The sequence below is a fragment of the Chenopodium quinoa genome, unplaced genomic scaffold (assembly GCF_001683475.1).
Source record: "Chenopodium quinoa cultivar QQ74 unplaced genomic scaffold, ASM168347v1, whole genome shotgun sequence".
In the NCBI taxonomy this organism is placed as follows: Eukaryota; Viridiplantae; Streptophyta; class Magnoliopsida; order Caryophyllales; family Amaranthaceae; genus Chenopodium; species Chenopodium quinoa.
This window is the reverse complement of record NW_018742461.1, coordinates 4,845,202-4,858,913: the sequence shown is the minus strand read 5'-3', so window position 1 is coordinate 4,858,913 and position 13,712 is coordinate 4,845,202. Positions and strand designations below refer to the sequence as shown.

Sequence of the window (13,712 nt, the reverse complement as noted above, 5' to 3'; positions counted from 1 at the left end):
TAATAAAAATGTGTTTGTGAGTGATGAATTAAGCACATAAAAGCTATAAAATCATGAAAGAAGTTAGAGAGGGAGAGGAGAGACAGAGTATCGAAGAGAGAGAATAAAAGGGTGAAATGAACATTACATATAAAATAAACATTATATATAAATTCTTTAAAAAAAAAAATATTACATATAAATAAAAAGAATATTAAATTTGTGGTACACCCCCCTCTACTATATTATTTTCACATATTTTTATTTTGTTACGACAATTTTGATATACAAGTAGTTTTTTTTCCTTATGTTCAAAAAAGTCAATTAGGAACTTCTTAATTTCACATTATCTGATTCAGGTCATGTGGAGTCTAGCAAACAAACGTTTATCAATGGGCTTGTCTGTTAGAAAACTATGCGAGATGGCCAGACCGTAAAGCCTTACAAATGAGTCAAATCATGAAATCAGTGATATCTATAAATTTGGTTGCAAAATTATGAACCTAAACCCTAATTGAACCCGAAATTTGGTGTCTTGATTTTGAACCATATTTTAAATTAATCCTACTAAGTAGATAGATATAGCAATGTTACTTACTACTAAGTAGATAGATATACCAAGTACATTATAATCGATAAACATGTGATAATTCTAATGAGATACTTTTAGATATTCTTGTCAAATCTAAGAGAGCAAACACAAAAAAAAAAAAAAAAAAAAAAAAAAAAAAAAAAAAATCAATCAGTAACATAATACTAAAAGCGAATCTAACATGACTCTGATTAAAAAAAATTCCGCCATTTTCACTTTTTTTTTTTTCAAATCTTCATGCATATTAATTGATATATTCTATAATATCTAATTTTCAATTTGACAACTATATTCTAAGTATATTCTATATGCATTTAATGAAAATATTTTAAAATGTCTTATATATATTTTATAATATGTATTTTCTATAATAAACAACATATACTACGTATATAAGGTAAAATTATTAGAATAATGTACTACTCCCATACTCCGTATCATTTTACATCGTATTTTTTCATTTGAAAGTTTTTTTGCTCCAACCGAGATTCACACTTTAACTTTTATTATATATTTGTTGATTTATTTATAATAATAATACTACAATTCAATAACTATAAATATAAAATAAAAATAAAAAAACACCTGGATTATTAATTGTCACAAAAAATAAGTCACTTCAATTTGTATAAAACACTTGTGTAGGTCAAAGTATGCTATAAAATATTGTGCCAGTCAAAACATGCCAACAAAATAGGGACATATGGAGTATATAAGTACATTGCACCGGTTATAAATAACATAGAATTTTATTCTTATATAAAATCCTATAATCATGAAATTTGTGTTTTTTTTTTGTTTTTTTTTTAATGTTTAATGATCAATACGAGTAACTTTTGATATCAATATAACATAAAATTCAAGTTATTTTTTTTAAAAGAAATTCAAGTATTTGTTTCAATTAAAAATATTGATTTTTTTAAAAATTATTGTTAAACTAACATAGTAATTCATAATTATATTAAGTAAAAACCGGACTTAAACTAGTTTATAATAAGGACAAATGAACAATATTACAATGTACTACCAAAAAAAAAAAAAAAAAAAAAAAAAAAAAAAAAAAAAAAAAAAAACCCTTATTACAGTGTACTCCAATGAATTTTTTTTAGAAACTTGACAAATATTTGTTTCCTTTTTTTTTTCCTCACTTTCTCAATCATCTTCCTCAGCAGTAATAATGGCAATTACTAATATGTCCAAAAAAAAATAAATGGCAACTACGTCTACAGACTACAGTTCCCATATTTGATGCATGCACCACGTCTAGATTATCTATCAAACGTGTAAACTTTTCTAGTTGTGGCATGCCAAGTTTCCAAAAATATTTCCTCTAAAAAAATTTCCAAAAATATGCATACTTCATGTATTATAATGAAGAATTTTGTGATTATAAATACACCCTTCATTAATTTGCATAAAACATTATCATATCCCTCTTCTATAATCCAAACTAAAATTAAAACTAGCTACGAGTATTTGTTAAAACACTCTTTATTTCAATTCTCCTCTAAAAATTAAAAACTTTAGTTCTTCACTCTTAAAAAAAACATGCCAATACCATCCGGAGGATTTGTTCCTCAACATCAAAAAGAGTACCCCGGAAACACAACACCTTTTGTGCTAGCAACATGCATTGTCGCGGCTATGGGCGGTTTGATTTTTGGTTACGATATTGGAATTTCAGGTAATACACAACGCAATATATATTTCATCTGTCTAAAAATAAAATACTGCATACATTTTAGAAAAATAGCTAATGATTAAAGACCTTAAAGTTATTATTACTCGTGTTTTCCTAACGTGTTGTTGTGTACGTTTCTTTTTTTGTTAGGGGGTGTGACATCTATGCCGTCGTTTCTGAAGGAATTTTTCCCATCAGTATACAAGAAAGAAGAGCTACACACTTCAACAAATCAGTACTGCAAATTTAATAGTGAAACCGTTACATTGTTTACTTCAACATTATATGTTACTGCTTTGTTAGCTTCTTTGATTGCTTCAACTGTGACAAGAAAATTGGGTAGAAGAAGATCCATGCTATTTGGAGGTCTTCTCTTTTGTTCTGGAGCTATCATCAATGCTTTTGCACAAAATGTAGCTATGCTGATTATTGGTCGCGCTCTTCTCGGTTTTGGTGTTGGATTTGCTAATCAGGTAACTACTTAATTAACATACTAATTAATTACACATCGCAAATTAGACAGTGCAGGCAAGTACTTAAGTACTTCCTTAAGAATGTTTCAAACTTTTAAAAGTACTTCCAATCCTTAAGAATATTAGATGGGTCTTATTGCTTTATATTCATATAACTTGTTTATACTGATACGTTCTTTGTCAAATATTAATAGTCACATAATCACATTCACGTGTTTTTATCTTAACATGTCACGAACAGTGTGTATTTTGGATATGTTATGTTCATATAATTGATAAACATAGATAAAGTTAACTCTTTTGCAGAGTATTCTAAAGAATTTTGTATTTGAATTATAAGTCTTATACCAATCTAATTATACATATACTTTTATGGTTCTTCAATAACTCTTATAATTACGCCGTATAATATTACTGATTTATGTATAATTTGTGTGATCGTGTACATATAACAGTCAGTACCACTATACTTAGCTGAGATGGCTCCATACAAGTACAGAGGAGCACTGAATATTGTCTTCCAACTCTCAATCACAATTGGTATATTAGTAGCCAATGTTGTAAACTATTTCTTTGCCAAAATTGATGACTGGGGTTGGAGGTTGAGCTTAGGAGGAGCCACAATCCCTGCTATGATCATCATTATCGGGTCCATTGTTCCTGTTTGACACTCCTAACTCCTTGATTGAGCGAGGGATGTATGACAAGGCCATCGAGAACCTTAGGAGGATTCGAGGAATTGAAGAAGTGGACAAGGAGTTCAATGACTTAGTGGAAGCTAGTAAGCCCTCTAATAAGGTGGATCATCCTTGGAAAAACCTGGTTGAAAGAAAGTACCGGCCTCATCTTACAATGGCAATCACGATTCCTTTCTTCCAGCAGTTTACTGGTATCAATATCATCATGTTCTATGCCCCCGTCCTTTTCAAGACTACTGGATTTCATGACAATGCTTCGCTAATGTCTGCTGTGATCACTGGTGCTTTCAATGTGTTGGCTACTTTTGTTTCCATATATGGTGTTAATAATTGGGGAAGAAGGCTCCTTTTCCTGCAAGGCGGGGTTCAGAACAAAGACAAACAAAAGTTGAAAGGATCACCAGTTTGCATCCTGACATCCTTGTATACCTCTGCTGAAGTTAGTAGCAGAACCAGTGATCACATCGCTGAAGACTTAATCTGATGTATTGCTAAGCTCCTTGGAAGCATGAAAATTTCTGTACAGAATCTGTTTTCTATTCGTATTGATGATTTTTAGGAATTCCAAAGTTAGAAATAGAAGCATCGCGCAGATTCAAAACAGTTCCATAGCAAGGCTTCATCATCCAAGTGATCAAGAATAGAGGAAGGAAGGAGACTACAATTGCATAAAATGAGGGATCACAACAATATTTTAACCAACACTTTTCTGATTGCTGCTATCAGAACTTATAATACGTAGTATTATGTTTTAAAAGTGCAATTTTGTTTAGTCAATGATGTAAAATTAACATAGGAGTAGTATGCACCAACAAAGCATTACTCTATGATACAAAATGGAATACACAAATTAATGAGATTATTCTGTGACAAGAAAATAACTCTTTCTGTTGTCAACATCAATTGTCAGAGGAATTGTCCTCAGGCATCCAGTATCTGTTGTGTAACCACATGGAATCGGCGTGGACAGAGTAACCGTCTTGGTTACGGTGCCATCTGAAGTGAGCATGAGTTCGGTTTTTTATATCGAATGTGCCGTGTCCAAAACTAGCCTCCCTGTAAGCTGAGTAACTTGGTTGGGGTTCAGTCATGCTGCAAGCAAATTAGGGCCATATAAGTTCAATTTTTTTCAGCATTTGATCAAAAAAATATGATATATTATAGCCAAGAATTGTTATAAATTGAATTTGATCTTACTTGGTTGCTAATCCTTCAATATTTCCTCCATCACCAATGGTTATGTATACTGGAGCAGAATGGTCCTTAACAGGGCTGCATAGGTTATTTGTGATGTTGAACGCGATATTAGACACTCGCTCCTGTGAAATGGAAAACAATTAATTAGACGATACAGACTGTATGTATGGTATTGTATGTTCATGTTTTAATTGAGGAAAATTAGAGCATATTTGGAAGACTTTACTTACGGATCTTTCATAGGCGTGCACATGACCAGCAAAGACCACGTCGACTTTGTACTGCACTAACCAGGACTCATACATGACTCTCATGGTCTCCCCTTCCATATAATGGTAATTGTAGCTATTGTACCATGGCGAGTGCACCAAGACGATCAACCAAGGTGTCTCACTTCTGTTTACCTTAGGAAGCTCATTCTGAAACCACTCATACTGAGGGGTGTATTTACCTAAATCAAATTTCCAATTATTACAGTAAGGACTTTTTCCCTTTTGAAACTAATTTTGGTAACAACATAATAGCTTTGTACTTCTTACCATATGCAGAATATGAGGACAAGACAATAATGTATGCTGAAGCTCTCTTGATTGAATACCATAAAGGAGAAGTACTCTCTGAGGCCTTATACGGTACATGATATCGGTGGGTGTAAGGCTTGAAGGGCTCTGTTTCATTCTGCAGAAGAAAATTTTGATAAAATCAGAATTTATGTACATGTTAGAGTGCTTTCAATACATATATTTATATAAAGAGTGCTTACAATTTCAGGGGCATAATCAAGTTCATGATTTCCGGCTGTCCAAATCCACGGTTGATAAGCTGCACTCCTCTCTACAAATCTTCCCCAAGTGTCCCATCGCACATTTGTCATGAAATGGATAGTGATCAGCATAAGATAGGTCCCCAACAAAAAGAAGGGTCTTCCCTTTTGTTGGATTCATCTCATAATGTGTAAGCATCGTGTTTGAGTCAAAGGTTTGGCCGAGATCACCTGCATAACAATTCAATACAGCAAAGGAAGTTCAAAAACCAAATAAATCCAAAATCAATGGAAACCATTGAATTCTCCATTTGGCATTTTATTAGTCAAAATTCAATTTCTTGCCTATGACACCAAAAGTGTATGGTACGTCAGGACCAACTTCTGGTGGAGTCACAAACCAGAAAGTCCTTGCATATTTTCCAGTCCCAACTTCGTAATAATATTTGGTATTGTACTGCAAATGTTTATAAATAATAAAATTAAGGAAAAACTTGGTTATATTATAAAGTTAAAAGAAAAGACTGAACAAGAACATATCAAACCAAGGATGAGTAAACTAACCTCCAAGTTTTCAATGGTACAGTGATGAATGTAACCAGAAGTGTAATTGTAGTACTTGTATTTGGTGACTATGCCTTCAGCCGTGTACTTATGTTGGCTGTTTTCAGTCCAATACACCACTGAACTAGAAGCTGCCGCGACTGGAGTAACCCATGACACAATCACACCCTTTCCAACATGATCTCCTTGTGTTATATGAACCTTCAAACAGTACAACCCGAAAAAACAATCTCAACATCAGGAAGAAAAAAATAACACAGCATTGACCATGAGGCAAAACACCGCGCTCAATGCTGGTAGGAAGATATCAAGAAGGGTACCTGTTGAGGAGCATTATGTCCTGGAGGTAGTCTAAAAACATTGCTGTCCAAAGGCATATCAACAGATTTTTCGACTTTCCTGACGAAAGCACTGGATTTTCCTGCATTGCTAACCACTGCTACATTCAGAATTAATCCCAGAACCAAGAGCGCACCTGAGCAAGGACTAGGATATCTTTTCATCCCACCCATTTTGTATTGCATAAACTTTGAGGTACAACTGCAGACATATATATAGTATTTCCAAAATGTATGATCTAAAACAATGAAATGGAAATTAAAATTATTGAAGCTTGACTAGTGAGCAGGTTTATGTGTTAAATTGTTGATTGGCCAATAAATCAAGTGGAATATCCATAAAAGTTGAGAATATACTCATTAAGAAAGATAAGTTTTGTCTGTATATACACTAATTAGTTGAATTTCCAAGAATCACATCTGGTGCCATCCGTTAAACTAGGAAATGTGACAATAATTAAATATCGTTGACCAATAAATTGTTAAAAAGTTCCTTAGTTTGGTGTCATTAAGACATTACACATTTTCACATTATCTTTCTGATCAAAAAAGCTTCTATAAATATTATTAAAGTAACAACCACCGACATTATCACTTTTTTCAAATTGTACACGTGTCAGCTTCTCTTTCATTTCTTTTCCGCCTAAACTTTTTTTTCCCTTTCATATTTTTTTTAAAAAAAAATCTAAATACTAATTGCAAAGTAGTTTAATACTATACATTAAACTTTTTAGTTTTCATTATTTTTTTCTTTTAAAAACCTTTTAAAAATCTTAAGGAAAACAAATATCAACCTTTTATATATGTCAATATGTGATTACTCTATCTAATTACAATTTTCGCTAAATTTTATTGTAGACGTAAATTTTCTTTTGTTTATATTATTTTAATTTTTGTAGTTTGGTGTATGTTAATAATATCGTGTGTAATACAAAGATTTTTCATATTTTGACTGATATGTAATAAAGTTTACACAATTGTAAATTCTTTCATTATATCTGTGCATTGCACGGGCATTAATCTAGTTTAATTTAATAAGCAAAGACCGCTTTTTTTTTTTTTTTGAGTTGTAGCTTCCTTTTAAGTCAATAATAATTAATTTTATTACATGCACTCGAGAGAACGATACAGAGTCTACAGACACATGATAGAGGCAGATGACTCCTTAGTATAGCACATGAGGGCTACATGCTCCCAGAGTCCCAGGAGTATGCATAATCTAATAATTTGCAATCATAAGGCAAGCGTGCTTTGAAATTGGTATGAGGTTTGGGTGCAGAATTCATAAGTTTTATCCACTGTGAATTAGTCAAGATTAACATGCTATTATTTTTTCACTGGAAGCTTAGCAAGTTCAAGAAATGTGAAGCTCTAACAACTTCAGCTAAAGAAGAATAACCTAAGATTTGCACAAGAAATATCACGCATTATTAGAATTTGTCAAGAAAACATTACAGAGTATAATGATTTGTATCACTTCAGTATAATCAAACGCCCTCGAAGAGACAACATCATCCTGATTCAAATCAATGCCAAAATTGGCAAGGCAAAATTCACTGGCACTAGCTAGAATTTTTGTCTAGCCCAAACATGGTGCAAAATTTGATCACAACAGAGATCTAACACTAATGAAATAACAGTAAAAGATCACGGAAACTAAAAAAATAGTATGCGAGGAGGAAAATCTGAAGGCCACCCTCTATCACCCCAAAATTCAAACCATCACCATCACCCTCAGCTCCAGTATAACAAAACCAGCGACAGATCAAATGCTGTTGGGCATCATCTCCTTGAGATTGCTGGCAAAAAATTCTGCAAAGATGCAATCAAAATACAGAATTCGATCAGCTGGTGGGAACAAAATCAAAGATATGCAAATGGCGTCATTTAGAATGGAAAATGGCAAAAAGTTTGTGGTGGGGTAAGCAAAATGTCTCAAGGCAAATATGAATCTCGCATAGGGAGCAATTCTTTACGATTCACTATCATACAAGCCAAAAGTCTAGTCCTCAAGAACACATCTGTTCATACACATCTCTCAGAAGTTACGCCACTGGCCGGTTAACGTTATTCATGATATATTGGTAATATGGTATGATTATTTTAAAATATGAGACTTTAATAATAAAAGTATTACATATTTTGTGTTGTGATTCAAGTACACCAAACCCAAAAAAAATACTTTAATAGTTTGACAGGAGAAACGAAGTAAAGCTTTATTATAAAATATTAAAAATTAAAAATTAAAATTAAAAACGGGGAGTAACACATGACTTTGGACAGAGTAAGCAAAAAAGATTATCATGAAACTAAGAGAGCTTCACATCTTTCACAATGTTAAAATCAGATTAAAAATAGCTTTTCCATTTTATAAGCTTGCCATTATTCTCCTACAGAGACCCCAAACGGCCACAAACTCGGCTGAAAAAACAAAGAAACAGCATAGGAACACTCCTCCAAAGACTGCAGAGCCTAAGTTTAGCCTCCAAAACCAGACCAAGGACAAGCACAGAGCCACAGACACTGAGACACAGTTGGACAACAGAACTAAGACTTACTAGAAAAAGAAATATAGAAAAGGTAGAAGAGCAAACCTGTGTGAAAGCCAAATCAATCATCCAGGTAATAATAAGTTCCTGCAGATTTCTGCTCCCTGTCCTTAGTGGACTCTAGCTTGTTAATCCTAGGTCGAAAATTAGTTGGGTCCCTTCTGAATGTGATATCTAGATGCTGCAATCATTCCCAGGAAAAATATTTTGATAAAAGTTGCAAATTGCATCACTAGCATTAACAATAAAAATTAAAAAACCACACCGAGCAGAAAGTCCTGCTACATCCCAACACTCCCAAAATAGGCCATCTGAGCATGACCCTCAACAACGACAAGGCATTTAAAACTTGATATTTCTTGTGAAATAATCCACAATGCTTTAACAAGATAGAGCAAAAAAGGAGTGATACTTACAGACAAGAAAAGATTCATTCCAGTCAGCAATGACTGGGGAGAATTTGCAACACAATCCACAGATGGCATCCCTTCATACACAATCACTCTGTCCGCTAGATATGTTGCCATTATAAAATCGTGTTCGACAACAAATGCAGTCTTCTTGGCATGGAGAATAAATCTTTTTATCACCTTTGAAGCAACAATACGCTGCTCAGAATCGAGGTACGCACTCGGTTCATCGATCAAATAGATATCTGCAGGCTGCATGAGTACAAAATGCTTGATGACTTTATGTTATAAGAAAGATTCATTTCAATCACTGAAAGCTAAACAGAAGAATTAGTAGCCAATCATTCAATAATATTTCACCAAGTAGACATCATTATTATGCCCAAAGAACCTGCATACTAAAAAAAATAAGTTTCCACAGTATATCCCACACATAGATCACACAGTATCAACCAAAAAACGAGAAATTAGAAGAAGCAAAAGAGAGAAGAGACAGAGAGCTAACAGTGAGCCACACCAACAAATAGGTTTACCTTTCCTAAGCACAAAGCTAATGCAACTCTCTGCAATTCTCCACCAGATAGATTCACAACTTCTTGATCCATTAACTGCTCAATCTGAAGAGGCTTCATAACATCTGAGATAAATTGGGGGTGAGTATATGAATCCCTTATCTTTTGATGCAATAGACTCCTCACACTATGTTGGAATTTTGGACTGATCTTCTGGGGCTTGTAAGAAACATTGAACTCAGGTATTTCCACATCAGAGCCTTCCACAGTATCAGGCTTCAGTAGACCAGCCTGAAATTTCAGAATAAAAAGTGGGTTAAGGATCCTAGACCATCAAAGATCTCTTTTCCAAGATTCAGCATATTGTGTTTTTTTTTTTTTTTTAACAATGACCAAAACAGTAAGTATTTTCCAAGACATTCTGATACTTTTTTTTTAGGGAAACATTCTGAAACTAGTCATCTCTTAATTAATGTAAAGAAAATACCAGCATACGAATAAATGTTGTCTTCCCCGTCCCATTTTCTCCCAGCATCACAATAATTTGTGAATCGGTAAATTCACCTTCCATAACACGCAGTTTAAATCCACCCTGAGTTTTCGTCATTGTTGGGTATTTGTATCGAGCATATGTCTCAACCTCCTCAGCGTTATCTTGAGGTGTCTCAGCAACCTAAGGAATCACACATGAAATGACTGATAATATGTGAAGAGCAGCTGAAAGTAAGTACAGTAAAAGGAAGATTACCTTGAACGTAAGAGACTCATCTCGAAAACGAAGATTTTCTGTTGGTACAAATCCAGCCAAAAATATATTGATTCCTTCTCTAACAGAGAATGGTAGGGTGACAACTCCATATGCACCCGGTTTACCATATAAGCAGCAAATGAAGTCTGAAAGATAGTCTAAAACGCTAAGATCATGCTCCACGACAATAACATAGCTGAAACACACAAGTAAACAACACAAAAAGAGCTTTCAATTACTTATTCATCCAGTACAAGGCCCTTACAAGGCTACAAATAAGGTAAGAGAGATCAAATATGAATAGATACCTATTAGGTCTAAGCAATGATCTAACAACTTGAGCAGCTTTGAGCCTTTGTTTCACATCCAGGTAACTTGAAGGCTCATCAAACATATAAATCTCAGCAGCCTGTATGGCAACAACTGCAATTGCAAACCTCTGCAGTTCACCACCAGACAGATCTCCAACATTACGATCCAGAACTTTATTCAGCTCCAGGTCATCACAAAGCACAACCTTCATATCTCTCTCATCTTTCTGCTCAAGCACCTGTCCGACATTGCCCTGGACTGCCTTCGGAATATGATCCACGTACTGGGGCTTGATAATAGCCTATACATAGATATGCAACATTAAAAAAGAAAAGAGGCAAAACTAAATAGACAAGAAGTGCTCACACCTAATAACACATCAAAACATAAATGACACAGAAACATAAAATACAGAAAATACTCAATACTAAAATAGTAGTCACCATTTTCAGTAATAAAGGTAAGCAAGGCTTTTAAAATATAAAGAATTAATAGAGTAGCTACCTTCAAATTATCTTCCAATATGCGAGTAAAATAATTTTGCAGTTCAGATCCCCGGAAGTATGTTAAGATTTCCTGCCAGTCAGGTGGGTTCTGCAAAAAAAACACTAGCAGGTGAATATGTAGAAGAGATCACGAAGCAATCAACAACAATTAGTGATATTGAGCATATTACATTAAACCTTCCCAAATTGGGCTTCAATTTGCCAGCTAAAACTTTGAGAGCAGTTGACTTCCCGATACCATTTGTTCCCACTAAGCCAAGAACCTGCCCTGGTCTGGGGACAGGTAGCCTGTAATTGAATGTGTTCACCGTTCAAAACTGAAAGATCAAATGGAACATAAATCGGTATGTTAGGACCCCAAACCAACAAACCTGTGTAGCTTGAAAGTATTGGGGCCATAACGATGCGTTGTATCCCTGTCCAAATCTTTTGGAAGATTAATGATCTGAATTGCTTCAAAGGGACATTTCTGCATCCATAATCGACACAAAGAGTAAAAATAAAACCAAGAGCATATGAGCAGCATGCAATGTGGTTGTGGTCTACATAAATATGAGCATATGTTTTTAATGTGTATGAGCAAGGAGGGAAAGGAGCATAGATTATAGCTGACCTTGACACAAATACCACACCCAATGCACAGCTCCTCAGAGATAAAAGCAAGCTTTGCTGCTGGAGAAACCTCAATACATAGTTTCCCTGGGAAGAAGGAAAACAAGTAATAAAGGTTTATTATATAACGTACCAAATCTATACATTTATAAGTGGGCCATAACTCTATCCATCAGTATGACATACATTTGACCTGCTTACTTATAAGCTTTCACAAAGTACAAGGCCTTTCTCCGTCATCTCATCATAGTTCATGGACCAAACTCACTTTGGGGGTTGGGGGGGGGGGGGGGAGGCAGCAAAATTTAGAAAACCACTGACCCCATGATAAGGTGAGTAAATTATTCCCTTAAACAAAATTGTCAAGTCAAAAAAAAAATTCAGAATAACCAACGATCACCACCAAAAATATACCACAAAATCTATGTACAACAACAAATATAGATTTAAGCAATTCTCTCAGAATTTTTCCAGCAGGTGAAGAAGCCGAAGTAATACTATTGCACCAGAATGATAAATCAGGTTATACAGAAACAAATGCACACCTGTCTTAACCACAGGACAGCTCTTCTTGCACTCCTGGCGGCATTTTTTTGGCTTGCACCGATCAGAGCTCACAATTGCAATACGTGTCAGACGGTCTGACATCCTGCTACTTCTTGTTGTACTAAAAGGAAAACCACCCAATAAGCCTACGCTACTGAGAGATAGAGCAAGACAAGTGAATGACAGTAATGGAAGCTACTACTAAGATGAGTAAGGATCTCCTAATTACACGAGATAAATAGTAAGACTAGTCATAACTCTTAATTTTTGCAAGACAATAAGCAAAAGTAACTCAATGTCAACCAGATAACACAATAACCAAGTCAATAGAAGATGAGCTACAATTTAAAATACGATCCTTAGTCATGGAAATGAAATTAAATATAGCAACTAAAACAGGATATGAATATGGCATCCCCTATATATAATGATGATATAAAATATAACATATTAGAAAAATCTAAAGAATGACATAAATTGGTTCTTCGATAATAACTACAATAGTAATCGAAAAACGAGTGAGGAGCCACTGACTCTACAGTTTCTGCATACAATAACAACACAAGTGATCAGACAGATCGATATCGAGGTTTTCCCACGAAATGATCATAATAGAAAAGTACAGTTAGGATTAAAAATAAATTTGTGATCACTGTGTTTGCCACATTATAGTACATACAGGCCCGTCCTTGAGCTGAGCGAAGGCGAAAGCAACCAAATTTCATTTTCATGATTCTATCCTAACATTTAAGGCATATGTAACAAAATCTTACAGGACATTAGCAATCAAATTTGACTCAATTATCAGATTAGGCTCAAAAATCACGTTAAATTCTTCTCTTTTAAAAGGATGAATAGCAAAATCCTAGCAACGAAATCGAAAGTTATAATCGTTCTTAAGTTCAGTAATTATAACTAATTGTTCAAAAATCCATCTTCAAAGAACCCTAAATTGACTGTACTGACAATTAAATTGAAGATTAACACTAGGTTTCTGAAATTGAAATTCGATTATTACAAAAATAAAAAGAAAAAAAAATTTAAGGTACCTCAGAAACTACTTTAATGGAGGAGAGAAAGCTCACAAGCCGCTTCAATGGAGGAGAGGGAGGGAGGCGTGCAGCGAACACGCGAAAAAGCTCTAAAGGGGAAAGAAAAGAAACGTAGGAGGGTTTCTTATCTTTTTTTTTTTTTTTAAATAAAAAATATTTTACTTTTTCCCGCAGCTTGTG

The 13,712-nt window shown here is 34.2% G+C and overlaps 1 protein-coding gene and 2 pseudogenes across 2 annotated transcripts; 1 reads left to right on the top strand and 2 right to left on the bottom strand.

The window, feature by feature from the left end:
• Positions 1–1,905: 1,905 nt before the first annotated feature.
• Positions 1,906–3,907, top strand: LOC110718404 (annotated as a pseudogene).
• Positions 3,908–4,104: 197 nt separating this feature from the next.
• Positions 4,105–6,509, bottom strand: LOC110718913 (annotated as a pseudogene).
• A 1,181-nt stretch (positions 6,510–7,690) lies between these two features.
• On the bottom strand, positions 7,691–13,644 carry LOC110718911 (ABC transporter E family member 2). Of its 2 annotated transcripts, none has more exons than XM_021897850.1 (13): positions 13,530–13,644; positions 12,480–12,634; positions 11,936–12,021; positions 11,694–11,791; positions 11,493–11,610; positions 11,321–11,410; positions 10,813–11,117; positions 10,505–10,700; positions 10,244–10,429; positions 9,778–10,047; positions 9,251–9,496; positions 8,880–9,015; positions 7,691–8,097 (listed from the first exon to the last, which is right to left on the bottom strand). In XM_021897850.1, the coding sequence occupies exons 2-12, from the start codon at positions 12,580–12,582 to the stop codon at positions 8,896–8,898; spliced, it is 1,818 nt and encodes a 605-aa protein (XP_021753542.1). In that variant the 5' UTR covers positions 12,583–12,634; positions 13,530–13,644; the 3' UTR covers positions 7,691–8,097; positions 8,880–8,895. The 2 variants fall into 2 exon arrangements, with proteins under 2 accessions (XP_021753542.1, XP_021753541.1); XM_021897849.1 differs by having other exon boundaries at positions 12,480–12,601.
• Positions 13,645–13,712: the final 68 nt, after the last annotated feature.

What these genes read in the sequence shown, in the direction of transcription:
- LOC110718911 (XM_021897850.1), bottom strand. Translation starts at nt 12,582, where the DNA reads ATGTCAGACCGTCTGACACGTATTGCAATTGTGAGCTCTGATCGGTGC. An exon ending in CTGTCCTGTGGTTAAGACAG is followed by an intron (nt 12,022 to 12,479) that starts GTGTGCATTTGT and finishes CCTTCTTCCCAG; the next exon opens with GGAAACTATGTATTGAGGTT. An exon ending in TAGCTTTGTGCTTAGGAAAG is followed by an intron (nt 9,497 to 9,777) that starts GTAAACCTATTT and finishes GTACTCATGCAG; the next exon opens with CCTGCAGATATCTATTTGAT.